The 15,410-nt window shown below is 42.6% G+C and overlaps 1 protein-coding gene across 12 annotated transcripts in view; it reads right to left on the bottom strand.

Moving 5' to 3' along the window:
• ZMIZ1 (zinc finger MIZ-type containing 1) overlaps window positions 1-15,410 on the bottom strand; it is a 470,647-nt gene that overhangs the window by 158,865 nt on the left and 296,372 nt on the right. For all 12 annotated transcript variants that reach the window (XM_084633918.1, XM_084633910.1, XM_084633912.1 and 9 more), the window contains one exon: window positions 7,219-7,324. In XM_084633918.1, coding sequence (XP_084490044.1) covers window positions 7,219-7,324 — 106 coding nt within the window. The remainder of the gene's footprint in view (window positions 1-7,218; window positions 7,325-15,410) is intronic.

Here is a 15,410-nt window from a genome sequence, read left to right as displayed (position 1 = left end):
GGAGAACTCAGGCCGCACTGAGGGAGGAGGCATTAAGAGGAGAGAAAAGACAGGCAAACACAAAGGCATGCAGGTAGCCTGTAGTTCAGAAGCAAATGAGCATGTAACTAACCTGCTGGGCCATTCCCTATAGGTGTCAACAAGTCAACGGAATTTACTGTTGATATTTTGGGAGCAGCTGTCATGAAAAGAGACAAACATCTATTTTTAAAAGCTGTGTCATCTGTCTTCAGGGTGGGAAATGCTGCATTCGACCTGCTACAGAGGCAGTGGCCCAGACACAGCAGCATGGGCTATAAGAGTAAATGGAGGTGCAGCCATTATGACAGGTTAAATGCCAAGAAACGGAGGCAAGAGGCACAAGTCATTAAATCACCATTACTATTGAAAAACCACACAATAACTTTTAATACTTTTCATGCCAGACGGGTCTCCCTAGGCACTCTCCAGAACAGGGGTCTCAAACATGCAGCCTGCGATTTTCTGCGGCCGGCCAGCTCCCCGCAGCCCCCCAGCGTTTACCTAGGGCAGCTCCGGCCTGGCACGCACCGGGGGCACGGCAGGCTCCCTGCCTGCCTGCCCGGGAAGTGGCTGGGACCTGGGGGGCGGGACGGGACACCACAGAGGCCTGTGTGTTGCCCTGGCTGCGCCTCCAGGTACCTCCCCCGAAGCTCCTGTTGGCCACAGTTTCCAGTTTCCAGCCAATGGAAGCTGCAGGGGGTGGTGCCTGGAGGCGCAGCTGGGGCAACACACAGACCCCTGTGTCCCCTCCCCGCCTTCCAGGTTCCGGCCGCTTCCCGGAGCAGCGCGGGGGCAGGACGGACAGGCAGGCAGGCAGGCGGGGAGCATGCCCTGCCCCTCGTGCACGCCGGGCCGGACCTGCCCCGCAAAACCTTCTTGCACCCCGACCCCCTGCCGCACCTCACACCCCTCCTGCACCCCGACCCCCTGCCATAAGCCCCCTGCTGCACCCCACACCCTGACCCCCTGCCCTGAGCCCCCTGCCGTACCCTGCACCCCTCCTGCACCCGGATCCCCTGCCCTGAGCCCCCTGCCGCAACCTGCACCCCTTCTGCATCCTAACCCCCTGCCCTGAGCCCCCTGCCCAACCCTGTACCCATCCTGCAACCCCTGCACTCCATGCCCAAAGGGCTTCGGCCAAAAAGTGGGGGAAAAAACTGCACAAGTACACTATGTAGGAGCTGTGCCAGTAATGGATGAACTTTAGAAGAGTTTGGGGCAGATATTTTCCCCAACAATAACCTAACAGGCTTTGTTTTCACTAGGAAAAAACATGTATTCTCACCTTACAGCAGCTAACACGTGGCAACGAACATGGAAGTAAAAGTCCTAGTGAAGACAACTCCGTTTTTCGACTAACACATGTTAGCAGATCAAGATAAACCCTAGGCTCCCAGGGCTGGCGCAAGGATGTTTCGCTCCCTAGGCAAAACTTCCACCTTGCACCCCACTCAGCCCCCCCGGGAGCCCTGCGGCAGCTCCCCACCCCTCCACCCTGAGGTGCCCCCCCTGCGGCAACTCCCCCCCACCCCCTGGCCCCTCAGCCCGGGGAGCCGTGCGGCAGCTCCCCACCCCAGCTCACCTCTGCTCTGCCTCCTCCCTGAGCACGCCACCACCGTTCCACCTCTCCCACCTCCCAGGCTTGCAGTGCCAATCAGCTGTTTGGCGCCGCAAGCCTGGGAGGGAGAGAAGCAGAGCGGAGCAACATGCTGAGGGGAGGAGGCGGAGCAGAGATGAGCTGGGGCGGGGAGCGGTTCCCCTGTGTCCCCGCCCGCCCGTTACTTGCTGCAGGCGGCCCTCCCCACGCCCTCCTGCACCAGCTCATCTCCGCTCCACCACCTCCGTGGAGCATGCTTTTGGCCTCCCCCAACCACTTGACGTCTCAGGCGGCCGCCTAGTTTGCCTAGTGGTTGCACTGGCCCTGTAGGCTCCCAGAGTCTTCACCCTGACTGCTAAACACATGTGAAAACTACAAACTGCCTTCTCCTCACTAGGACTTTACCTCCTTTTAGTGGCAATGCATTAGCTAATAAAATGTAAGAACTCACCTTTTAAAGATGCACCCCATCAGAAGCTTCTCCTTCCCACCACACCCAATGAACCATCTTCCTTCATCTCTGTCCTTCCCTCACCACTTCCTCCTCCCTGTCATTTCAGATTGCCACCAGGTCTGGAGACCTCTACATGTTGCTCACATCATTACTCTGGCAATGACTGGACCCTCCAGTGTGCACACCACATATACACAGTGCTCTGGGACACAAGTCAATGGAGAGGTCTAAAATCCAGTGGGCAGCAATTCAGAGCTAAGCAGAGAAAACCTAAGAACTGATTTGCCCCAAATTAAAATGTTAGGGGGATGGAATAGTAGTGTATGGTGACCAGACAGCAAGTGTGAAAAATCGGGACGGGGGTGGGGGGTAATAGGAGCCTATATAAGAAAAAGCCCCAGATATCGGGACTGTCCCTATAAAATCGGGACATCTGGTCACCCTAGAGTAGTGAGAGGAAAGACATAGTGGCTGCAGGGCTTAGAGAGGAGAGGAGGCAGTGAATGACACTGATCTGGACCAATCCAAGCTTCCAGAAAACTTTGGCGATGATTGACATTTGAAGCCACTTGTTATCTGGCAAAAAGTCGTTTGTTCATCCCTATAGTATACACAACTCAATGAGTAGTTTAGCAAATTAATTTTATTTTGGTATGCCATTTACCTGCCCCTCTCCCCAAAAAAGGAAAAATAATCATAGTTCTAAGCAAATGGGATAGATATTTACAGTTGGCATCCTCATTTTTGAATGCATATTGTCTTATTGCCAATGTAACAATAATCTCTTTCTTTTTTCAGGGTGGGGTTGGGGCATGGGGGGAAACAGAACTTTATAAACACATTTAATGTTTGTGAAAAGCGGCAGAATGAATTTTCTCTTCATCCACAGAAAAGCTGCAGCACGAACAGCAACAGTGCCAGCTTCCCAACACCACCTCCTCGAAGTCCCTCAACCATACTGTGGAGTGTGTCAGTATAAATTCCAATTCTGGCCTTATTGTGAACTTGATACTAGTGTAAATTGTTAGGCACTTCTTCTACAAGAGTGAGGGACTTGTGTATTGCAAGAATTCTTGTATTGTGATACACAAAAAGGCCCATTTATATATCGGGGTGATATCCTGGTCCCACTGAAGCCAATGGGAACTTTCTTTTCACAGAAGGAATCAAAGATAATAGCCAGGATGTTTCAGGTCTTTTGGGACGCAACGTTCTTGCAGTGTGTCTGGTGGTCAATCCAACTGTTCAGCTGCCTACACAATACAAACCACTGCACTACACATTCCACTGCATTGTCCCAACATTTGCTCTCTTGTCTGTACTTCACAAACCGCTGTGAAGCCTCTGGGTTTAGAGCCCTCGGGTATTGTGCCTCTCCGATTTGCCAGTCATTCTTTGTTAAGGGGAGCTATCAAACTAGAACAGGGAGACCAGACCCTTAAATAAACTAAGGGTTTGCACATCTTCCAAATCTAGTCCCACAGTTAATGCTTGCAAAATGCTTTGGGATCCTAATATGAAAAACATTACCGAAGGGCAAATAGTTAACAGTCATGTACTTTTTCTTAAACACAAGACTGTTAAAATATTACCCTTTGCATTACAACAAATAGATGGATCAATTTAGACCGTTAAGAATTTGCATGTGATAAGTTTGCTCTCCAAAATTCCATTTTGCACTGAAGTCATTTGGAGTCTCACCATGGTATATGAAGACTCAGTGTTAACTGTAAAGAAGACACTCCTCAAAAAGGAAATACTTTCCTAACTGACAGGAAGTGCCAGTACCAACCCCTTTAACCATAACAAAGTGACTGATTCTAGTAAAGCAATTCCAACTCATGAAGGGAAAAAAGTTCAAAATATGCACAATAATAAAAAGCAGATCTTCAGCTCTCAAGACATTGGATTGCAAATACAAGAAAATGCCTCTGTAAAAAGGCTATTTTAGGGTACCATATCTAGCCTCTCAATTATATCCAGATTAATTCTGCTCAGTTTAAAAGTAAAAAAAGATATTTATTCTAACTATCAGCTCTGCAAACTAAATCTGAGAACTGAAAATCAAGCTATGATTTTCCCCACTTACATCATCCCAGTAACAAAGATTCTGCCGTTAGAAATTAGCTTACAATTTGGCCACTGATGCATGAGTCAGAATATACCCCAGCTTGATCTCCGAGAACTGTATGTCCTGTATGGCAATACTCTAACACACCCACACAAAAGAGGTTTTCAGTAACGTTAGCAGGTATGATTTGGGGGATACACACGCAGCAAGTACGCAGTAAGGGCAATTTTAACAGTTACTTTTCTAATTGGAACCTCCTTTTAAAAAAGATTCAGCTAAGCCACTTTAACTTATAAAAAGATGTTGGCAAGAAATTACTATTAATGGGAACAACTTTATTTTTTAAGGCAACACTTGACTTTCCTAATGATTTCTATGTAACACATATAGAAACAATAGATAGGGGATACATAACGAACCATTTAATAATCACTGCATCTCATATTTTTGGATTTTTACACATAAAAAATGAGGGTCAGTCATTTTAGACCAAATAAGTAATCTAGAAACTATGGGCTGCAGAGGGGTTTTCAACAATTTCTGGTTACCTCTCTCTAATGAAATTTTGCTTATCTCACATGTCAAAGTGGTGGACAATATGGAATAACAGCATTTATAGAAGTATCTTTCCTTAATAACATTAAAGTGTAATTTGTAGGAATGGACTCAAACCCTTGCACATTCCTCAACATTAAGTCCAGAGAAAGAAAATACTCCAAAAAACTATTTGATTTTAAAAAATCATGCGGGATATACATCAGCACAGCTTGGGAGTAGGAAAGGGGGTCATTCAGATAAAGTTTTGAAGGTGTCCTAAAGAAAATCAACAAGCCAGGCTGGGGAAAAAGAAAATGTTATTCAGAAACTACACATGCAAGACTTCTTGACATAATAACTGAAGTGAGTCATGAAGGGAGCTATAAATACTGAGGAATATAGAGTACTTAGAAAGATCCAGAGAAAACGCTGAAGGAGAAAAGGTAGTGTCAAGAAAAAACTGACAGAAGATCTTAGCGGAAGTTGCATGAGGGAGTAGAATCATTGTGGCTTAACAGACCATAAAGCAGTGAGGATATTTGGAATTTACTATGAACCCCTCCTGTCAGAATGATTAGGAGTGACCTTGCTTTTGTAACTCGGGTCTGCCCACCTTCCAATTTCCCCACTTATTGTAGTAGCTCTCACATGTCTGCCATGTGAACATAAGCCCTTCTGGGCACGGACTACGTCTACTGATGCGACTTTTCACAGATTCATTAGTAGATGCCCATGGTTATGCTCCTACTCTAGCAAATTTGGTAACAAGGGCGATTGTGAAAAGTTGATGTTTATGGAAAAGGAAATGCAAATATTATTGGTGAAACACAAGGCAAAACAGGCACGTGTCAAAGCAAACACCTCAGGTCATTGGAATTAAAGGATGAAGCTGTGTACATGAGTAGGAAATGGTAAGCAAAGAAGGAGAGTGAAAAGAAGATTCTTACTATCATATGTTAAGCTAAAAATTAAAGATTTTTACTTCCAAATACATAAAGTTACAAGCAGCTAATGACAGAGACAGCGATACCTTTCTGGGGTTGCAAGGGAAATGCACCGAGTGAAGACAGATATGACTAAAAAATAATTATTTGCAGCAGCCAAACACAGACATAACATTTCCCTAGAAGGAATGAAAAACTGGAGGTTGTCAAGACTACGCAAGAAAAGTGAATCAAGAAATGAAAATGTCTAAAGACTGACAACCTTCCCTCTGCCAGCACCGTGATGGGATCCACATCAGGAAAAAGTTGCAAAAGAAATTACACAGCACCTTTAGTAGGTCTATTTTAAACATATTTAGAAATAGAGGAATCTTAATGCACACAAAGCTGGATTTAAAAAGCCTCTGATAAGATTAATCAGGGAAAGAACAGATAGCTATCACTGGAGATAATTCACAAATGGGAGATCATGCCTAATAAATTGGATAGAACATTTTGAGAGCCAATAAATATTTCATGGAGGTGCTTAGAGGAGTGAAAATCATGGACAATTTATTGGACATTTAGCAAAATTAATAATCTGGTAATCACACAAAAGGCAAATCCGTGAAGTCAATGAGTATGACATAAGGCATGACCCACTATTTGATAAGGAACTGCCTTGAACACTGAAGGCAAAAGTTACCCATGAATGGAAGTTTGGCACCAATAAGAATCAGTGGTAGGATCCAATCAGTTCACTGTAAGAATTATTGTCTTGGAAGGAGGTAACATTTGCTGAGGTTGTGACTGTGGTGGCATGGCAGTCGATACTAAGCACGAAGGCAATACAATTAAGTATGTCCAATTCTGAAAAGGAGCAGTTATCTGCTCATTTTCCTAGATTGTGTGTGCTATATTGACATTAGTCAACTAAGAGAATAGGTGAAAATTAAGCACAGTAAATAAATGTAAGCAAGTGCGGCAAAAAGACACAAAACAATGGATTCTTCATCTCTCCCACACAATGGTGACATGTCAAGGGTCCATTATTGCTACTTTGGTAGAAAGCTGTGGTAAAATAGAAGTGAATGCATTGTTTGCCAGACTATTGGAATGGTGCTTGCATGGTATTATATAGGTTAAGAATAGGTGGGAATACTACCAAACAGCACAAATTGTAAGAACAAGTGGTACTCTTTTATACAGACACCTATGGCCCACACAACAAAAAGTCCACACTAGATACAGTTAGGATTGTAGAAGGAATTTGAAAGAATGAGACAAATAGACACATTATAGAAAGGCAATGCAAGAGATTAAGAGTTCACTAAAATGGTGGGATTGGGTGTATAGGTTCTCCCTGAGGGATTTTTTTCCATCTCAGGGTTATAGAATATTAAGGACCTTGTTTCTGGAAGTAACACTAACTAGGAGGAGCACCAGGGCAGCGAGTGACACTTTTTGGAGAGAATGCAGGGGTTCCCAGCATCAGGTATCCCTGGTTCATGGCCAGCACATTCAGTAGCTATGATGGAGCAAGATACTTGGTGATATTTGTTCAGAATTTGACCCTGAAAGAACTATTGATATAATGGAAATAGCCTTTTCCTACCAGCTGATTTTGGAGTGAATTTGTCCCTGTTGGCTGCACATACGGCCAGTAGCCTGTATCCAAGATCCAAGTCAAATCCTTGCTGTGCTGCCACTCGACTAACAACCTGTGAAGGGAAAGAGAAAGCTTCAGTGGGGGTTAATTCTAGCTCCTTGCAAAGTCACATTAACCTGCATATTGACACAAATGGTACACAACTGTCTGCTGCTGTGACATCCATAGCATATACATGGGGATGAGGCATTGTTCTCCAACAGTTTTTCAAACAAGCACAGAAACCTGCACTTTTGCATCTGTTATCTGTTCGTTCCCCTGGAGAGGCAAAGCTTAATACAAACAAACAGTAGAACTTTCATATACACTGAAGCATGACATATTTTATTGTATTTAGGAACTATCAGACCAGATCTTAAACACTGCTGCACAGACATTAACAAGCAGAATGCATTGTTCTTAAGAGCACTGTCTTGATCTTCTTGATTAAAAAATCCTCCCACCTCACTGCTATGCAACATGCAATGTTCTGGTCAGCTGCCACCCTCCACCCCAGAGGTGGCTGCACTTCAGTAGCACTGTATACTCTCTGGGAAATATCTTGGGATACCTTCTGGATAAACAGGATCTATAATAAAAGGTCTATATAAACAAAGTATTATCCAAACATATATCATACAAGCTGAAAGGAGAACTTAAGTAAGGTGTAGGCAATAGAGCCAGTTTTATTTATTTGTATTGCAACAGTACCAAAAGGCCCCAGCCACAACTGAAGCTCTACTGCACTAGGTGCCATGAGAGACAATCCATGCTCTCAGTAGCTTACAACCCAAAAAATAAAATATTCTTTTTCCTTCCTTGTCTCAGGATCAAATCCACTCGTTAAAAGACAGTGCACATTCGTGTGCAATTATCTCTGTTTAGAACCAGCTCTCAAAAGAGCAACGGTACAGAACAGAGTTAGAAACCAAGATACACAATAACCTATAAATGGTAATGAAATGTACCATTCTGTGTTAAGTAGTCAGTTCTATCACATGAATCTTCTCATTCCAAATTGTTTTCCAGTATCTACTTTTCCTAATTAACAATAAAGAATCAGATTTCCTTATTAAGAGAGTATTACTACAGATACTGCTGCAGTTTATGGATAGATTTTTGTTGATGTTAATTTGGAAACTAAAATTTATGCAACTGCATCAGGTGGTTTCCCCTTTCATTTTCTTTAACACTTCTAATCTCAAAATCGAGCACCAGAGATCTTCATGACAAACAAATAAGATTAAATTTGGAATAATCAACATAATAATATACAGGTCTGGAACACTGCAGCCATCCCTTTTACATCCAGTTTATCTATGTTAGTTGAAGAGATAAAGTAAAATTTTAGATAGGAAGAGAATTATCATTTAGGAGAAAAGGCCTGTTTATTTTTTGATAAATCATGAAACATTTTGAACTCAGTAAAATAATCTTCAAACCTCTACATGTAACAGCACAGTTGTTAGTATTGGTGTCTTTGTTAAGATTCAAGGTCTTGATCTTGCAAAATATTGATGCAGTGGGACAACTCACCTGCATAAAGTTAAGCTCATGCAAAAGTCTTCACAGGATCAGGGCCCTGGAGACATTAACAAAACCCCCAGATGGCTCATGAGCGGCGAGAAGCCTAAGCCCTTTTGGGATGGAAGGCTGTCAGACAGATATTTGGAGTTGGAGGATACTCACATTTGGCGGGCTCCAGATGTTTGCACCCCCTAAACGGAGTATCGCCAGAATCCAAATATTAATCTATTTGCCCATTCATACCGTCAGGTACATGTCATGAAAGAGATCTGGAAAAAGCAAACTGGAAGCTCATTTTTTAATCTTGTTAAAGGCTCCTGAGAGGGATGTCCTGTTATTATGCAAACATAATTGAAACTCATTTAGGCACCATCTATTCTAACATCGCACACTAGCTAATTTAAAGTGCAGCTCACTTCATTGAGATAAGAAAGAGAACCTGCCTGCCTGCCTTTATTAAAATGCTGTTTTGACTGGCACATTATCTGCAAGCTTAATATTTTGAAACTGGATAGGAATGAAAGCGGATACGTCTGTTCATCAATGAAACTAGAGTAAAGTGTGTTTACTTGCAAAATTCATTGACATTTTTATGCCTGGTTCTGTTTAAAATATGGACTAATGGACACAGATACTGATGGCCAAAGGCCAAGTAAGGACTTCCAACCAACATCTTGCTAATTATGGAAAAAGTTCTCGACATTAATTCAGAAAAGACACAATCATAGAGCCTGACCTATGACACACAGTCTATGATTATAGTAACGTTATTAGTCAGATCAGAAAGTCAGGGTCAGTTTAAGCCTAAATACAGAAAAGGCACTATCTGTTATGCTCATTATTTGCAACCAATTTTTATTTAATTTATTTATTTAACTAATTATAGTAAATATTCTTCTGTACTTGGCATGATCTTGATCTGAGAAGACGACTGGGTTTAAGGCCTCCAGGCTCATCTCTGATACCGATCACACCTCTGTGGCCCTGGGCAGGTCATATTGACGTATCCAGGCCCAATCCAGAAGTGATGTATAAAGTAATTTCTGTAAGTAGGAGTCTGTGAATCAATCTATGGACATGTAAATAATAGAACTGGTCCAGAAATAATTTTTGAAATTATTCCCTACATGAAAAATTTCATTAAAAATATTTTTTTCCAACAACAATCCAGCATGTGTAATCAAAAATGGACATTTCCTGTGGAAATCTCCATTTTGACAAAGCAGCCATTTTCTACTGGGGAATTTCCCTCCCCCCAGCCCCATTAGTTATACTAAGTAGAGGGACCACCCATTCTGTACCTGATGGTGGATGCACTGCTAGGGTCTACAAAATGGTCTTCTCAGATGTCCCTCTGGGCTCCCCTCCTCTCCTCTGCCCTTTTGGCTTCATGAAGCCACACCTATCTCTGTTTTTATTGGGCATCTAAGTTAACATGAATAGGGCAGTTCCCACCTCTTAAGAGCTTTTGTCCTAGGCTCTCTGCAAATTCACATAGACATCTCTGCATTGATTACATTTGGTTCACATTTTTGATACCTTCTTTGCAACTGTAACAGCTAGAGAACTTTTGAAAGCCGCCACCGCCACCAGAGCTAGAGACTTTCTTCTCTTCCTTCTTCTATTTTAAATCAACACCTATTCTGGAGAACGAGATGGCAGTCTTGGAAAGAAATACTAATTTGCTGACTGGTACAACCCAACCCAATTTGAATCAGTTTGTCTGCATTATAAAGTTTTATTGTGTTTGAACCCAACTGCAAATTAAAGTGAGCAGATGCAAGTTAGATTACACAGTGTGACCACAAGTTAGTGGTTAGGTTAGGCCAGGATGAATTGTGATCAGCATCATTTCAACTAACTCTGCAGGGTTCAGTCATGATTAGCTGATACACAACACCAGCGGCAATTTGTCCTGGCCTAAGTAGACTGCGAACTCATGTTCTGCAGTGAGTCAGCTAACTTAATTGTTTACCACTGTGGTCATACATGATGTAATTTTATAATGTAGAAAGTGCATCCCTGCTGGGCCAGGTACAGCGAGCCATAAAACTGGATTTAAAATCAGACCCATCTCTTATAAAAGGTGCAGCTGATAGTTATGCCAAGACCAGAAACTGAGCCTGGGGTCTCCTTCATGGTGACGTAAAAGCACTAGCTCAAAGACATTTGGCCAGCTCAAAGTCTGTATTTAAAATTTTTCTATGGAATTTTATAGAAGTCCTTAGGACATTCATAGTTTGCTACATGAAATGGTGAGGTTACTTTAGTTTAGATGTGTTAACAATTTCAAAAGGTGTTTTTAGGAGAAGTACATACACTATTTTCAGATTCCTGCATTATTTCAAATGGTTGCCTACAGGCAGATCTGACTGCATCCAGTACTTTAACACCTTTAACCTACACCACATTGCATTCGTGACTGAAACACCACATTTAGCCGCTGCGCCATAGTTCAGCAGGGTTCCGGCAGGCTGGAATCTCATGGGCATCAATAATGAGCAAAAAGATATTAGTGTTGGGTTGTAATAATGGAAAACTGATACCAAGTAAGCACAGAAATGCAGCTATCAACTTCTCTCATTAAAACGTAGCACTGCTTTTCTTCCCCCTTTTTCTCCTTTTTGTGAGGCAAAGGGCATGACTTGCTGTAGCTAGCTCCACTCCCTGCCCTTCTTGTCATCGCAACATGAAGTACCGGAACAATGCACCTCTTAACCTAACAGGCCTGTTAATCAAGAGAGCTTTATGACTGCTTATTACAAAACTCCCTTCCCATTATGTTGCACTTTCAATGAATCTCTTAACTGGCAGCAGTCAAGAGCACCCCCCCTGCTGGCATCAGAATGAATTTTCCCAATTCAATTTGCCAGCTTCTCAAAAAAATAAAAATGCCAACTGATTGCTAGTTCAGAGGGCTGTGTGTTCAGCCACTTGTGTACCCTTGAAATTATCTGAATACAGTTTGAAGACTACAGCAGAAATTTTATAATTACAATTCTGCAATGTAGATGGTAATTCTCTCCCCCAGTACCAGAGGAAGATCAGATAAACACAAAGCAAATAGGATTTTTGCAGCATGACTAGAGAACTGCTTTAAAAAGAACAAGAGGGAAGGGAGGGGAGAGGAGGTGAGTTACCTTAGTGATCTCAGCACCTGGTTTGACTAGACTCAGAGACACAAATCCAGCAGGTTTGCCTTAGCAATTCAGATAGCCAAAGTAGGTAAGTAAAATGACACACAATTTATTAGTCTTTCACAATGGACCTTAAAACTGAGATTGTGCCTATTCTCTGTGGACATAAAAGAGTCCATAAAGTCTCTGCTCCTTAAAGCAGACATTTAATAAGATGTCTGCTTTAAACATGGATAAGGATCATGTTTTGAAAATCAGACCCTACGACCCTTATGGCAACAATGATTAGCATTGCGAAATATTTGATTGCTCTGCTTCCTGGCTCCTTTTTTTAATCTGCTCCATTTGGAATAGTTCCACCCAGAGCAGTGGAGTAGAGCTCTGCCTTTGCCCCACATCTGTCCCTCCCTTCCCTCCTCTCTATGGTTCTGGCAACCACAGAGATTAGTTAGGGAAAGGAGGGACCTAAGATCATGTTCCCAATGTTGTCCCGTCAGGGGCCAAAGCAGGGATTTTTTACTACAGGGTAATCAGCTCATTGGACTCATTGCAATATTGTCACCTGTCACATTATGACGAACTTTGACCTTGAACAGTGGTTTGTGAGTAATAAAGTGAGATAGGAACACACAAAGCCTTTTAAGTTGGGCTAGCAGTCTACCTCAAACACTTTCAAGTGGTAAAATACTCAAACATTTTGACTGACAAAGTGAAAGAACAAAATAAGTGCATAGGACTCCAAGATCTCATATGAAAAGACAGAACTGACCCAGTAAAAGTGGGATTTATGGGTGTCTTTATGCTCCTGCTGTTATACAGGATGTTCTGTGCCTGCTGGCTGCCTTTTGATGGTGCAGTATGTCCAAAGCAATAAAGTGCTTTGGGATCCTTTGGGATGAAAGGCACTATATACATTTGAGATGTCTATATAACTACTTGGTTCATCTGAAAACCTCACGAGTAGGTAGCACTGACACAGGTAGCTCCCCTTCTTTTTATCTCTTCCCTCCTTTTCAATTCATATGCATTAGGGTTTGCACAATATATCCCCTCTTGGCTGCAGCCACACATTCCGCCCACAGAAGGCAGCGAGTGCACTATATACACACATTATGAGAGACCAGGAACAGATACAAACCTGTCCTAGGACAGATAGTGCTCTGTGTTCTCCCACCATTCGTATGTGCCCAGCTGGCTTCTACTGAGTGGAATGTAAGCGCCCGCTCATAAGTTCAGCATGATCATGTAAGTGACAACAGTCTACAGAAGATATGAACTCTCATACTACTTCATAAGCAGAGCTGTTTCACAGGTAGTTGGAGTATTATTAAAAGGTGTGTTAAATAAAATCTTAAAAGAAGAGAAAAATGGATAACACATCTCAAGTCTGTGACACTGAAGCTAGCGATGAGAATCCCGTGGTAAAACTCAAAAATGCTAGGGGGAGATATGAATTCCTTTGTCAACCTCAGCACCTCACTACTTGCACCAGCAAGGACCGGGCATGCCAATAAGGACCTCCAGCCCCACCCCCCACTCCTCACCCCTGGAGGGAGCGTCTGACGTTGCGTATACACTAAGCAAACTTCCACTGACGTAACTACATCTATGTAGCTACCCAAAGTGCAAACCCCAAATGTAGACGAGCTGCACCAGCACAAAGCAGGGCTTACCGCTAAGTAACACACTGAAGTCAGAGCTCAGGAGCAACACCCGCTGACAGTTAAAGACTGGTACTGAATGAGCATGAGGGAAATCTTCCTATCTAGTCATCCAGAATGGTGGCCATGACGCACACCCCTGAGAGAGATCCTGAACTTAGCTGAACACAGTTCACCACTTGAAACACACAAAAATATTTGTCTAATAAATGTGGGGAGCAGACAGGATGGAATCAGAATTTCTCCTCAGAAGCCTTAGAAGCAAGTCAGTGTGTGCCATCCTTAAGGGTCTGCAGGCTGTCCTCCTGTCCTTTCATGGGTATAGATGTGATCTTCTATCTGTAATTACTGTGATCCTGATCAGATCTGAAATCTGATTTTTGAAGTGTCACATGTTGATTTTCGATTCTGTACTTCTCTGTATTAAACAGAAAGAGGCCAGCCAGGCATGAAGTCAATTTAGCAGCAGATACCTTGCAAACACATTAGCCTAACTTTGTTGTTTCTGCCATCTGATGCATCCTGTTTTGGAAACCTGACCTCATCCAAACGTATGGTTCTTGTCCTTTTTGTTTTTAATTAAATTTTTTAATTACACGTTTGATGAGCTAAAATGGGTTTCCATATCACAAAACTGACAACAGCTTTCCCATTCTTAAAATGATCTGAAAAACGTCAAGAGCCTTGCTTCAAAGATTTTTTCAAGGAGAAATGGAACTCAGAAGGTTATTTTGCATTGTAAAATGACTGAGCATACGCAGTATCACAACCACAAATAAATGGCCCAAAGCATTGTTCCCTTGGACATTTTAATACAACCACTTTTGAATAATGCTTCTCTTTAGAGTATATCGAGAACCCCAGATTACAGAAAGGATACAAATGAAAATGTAGAGTTTCAGATACATCACGACCAGAGTTATCAAATAATTTTATGTCTAACAATCTTTCTGTCACTTTAGTGCAGTCATACCACCTTGGTTATGACTCCATCAGGTCACACCGGCTAAGCAAGGTTGAGCTGAGCCATTATTTGGATAGAAAACCTCCAAGAACACCTAGACAACAAAAGAAGCGTTGTGACTCATGGGGTATCACTTCTCTCTCTATCAATGTTTAACAAATACCTCAGCATAGTGTTTGTGGGCTGGGTGGCAGGGGAAGTGACATCTGTCAGATGAGATGAGAAACCAAGGTCCTGACCATTTGTGGTCAGCAATCCCACACCACTTTTGATAAGCAGAGTTGCATGATGCCAGTGTTTTGACCACAGCCCATTCTGGTAATTACATTTGGCCTGCCTAAATTCCTCCTGACATCCAAACATATGCCATTCCTTTTCATACCTATCCTGAACTGTTAAACAACTGCAGTATTCCACACCAGAGATGACTGCATGAAGCGGTGTGTCCCTCTCTTTGAACTGCCTTGCAGGCATGTTGTGAGCCCTAAATAATGTAAAGTACTGTGTATTCTCATATGAAAAGTGCTATAAGAGTGCAAAAGTACTGCTATTATTTTTCCTTGCCAAAAGCAGTCAAAGACGTCCAGTGGTCTTAGATACGTCCAGTGGTCTTAGTTCTCCCCTTCTTATTACTACTGCTGGAACTCTCTGCTCCATAGCATGACACAAGATGGAAATCTCCTCAACATCTTCATTAATATGCCAGGACATTTGTCAATGGTAGAATAAAGTGGTGGGATGGGGATGGATTTAAGAATGGGCGAAAGGGAGAGTTACAACTCTTGACCAGATTTAAGTTTTACCTGATATAGTGGTCTGAATTATTTTACTATTGGCTTTGTTTTATTTGGGGGGAGGGAAGGAGCAAGA

The sequence above is a fragment of the Lepidochelys olivacea genome (genome assembly GCF_965140295.1).
Source record: "Lepidochelys olivacea isolate rLepOli2 genome assembly, chromosome: 7".
NCBI lineage: Eukaryota > Metazoa > Chordata > Testudines > Cheloniidae > Lepidochelys > Lepidochelys olivacea.
Note: the sequence above shows the minus strand (reverse complement) of the source record. Positions and strands in the feature narration are given on the sequence as shown.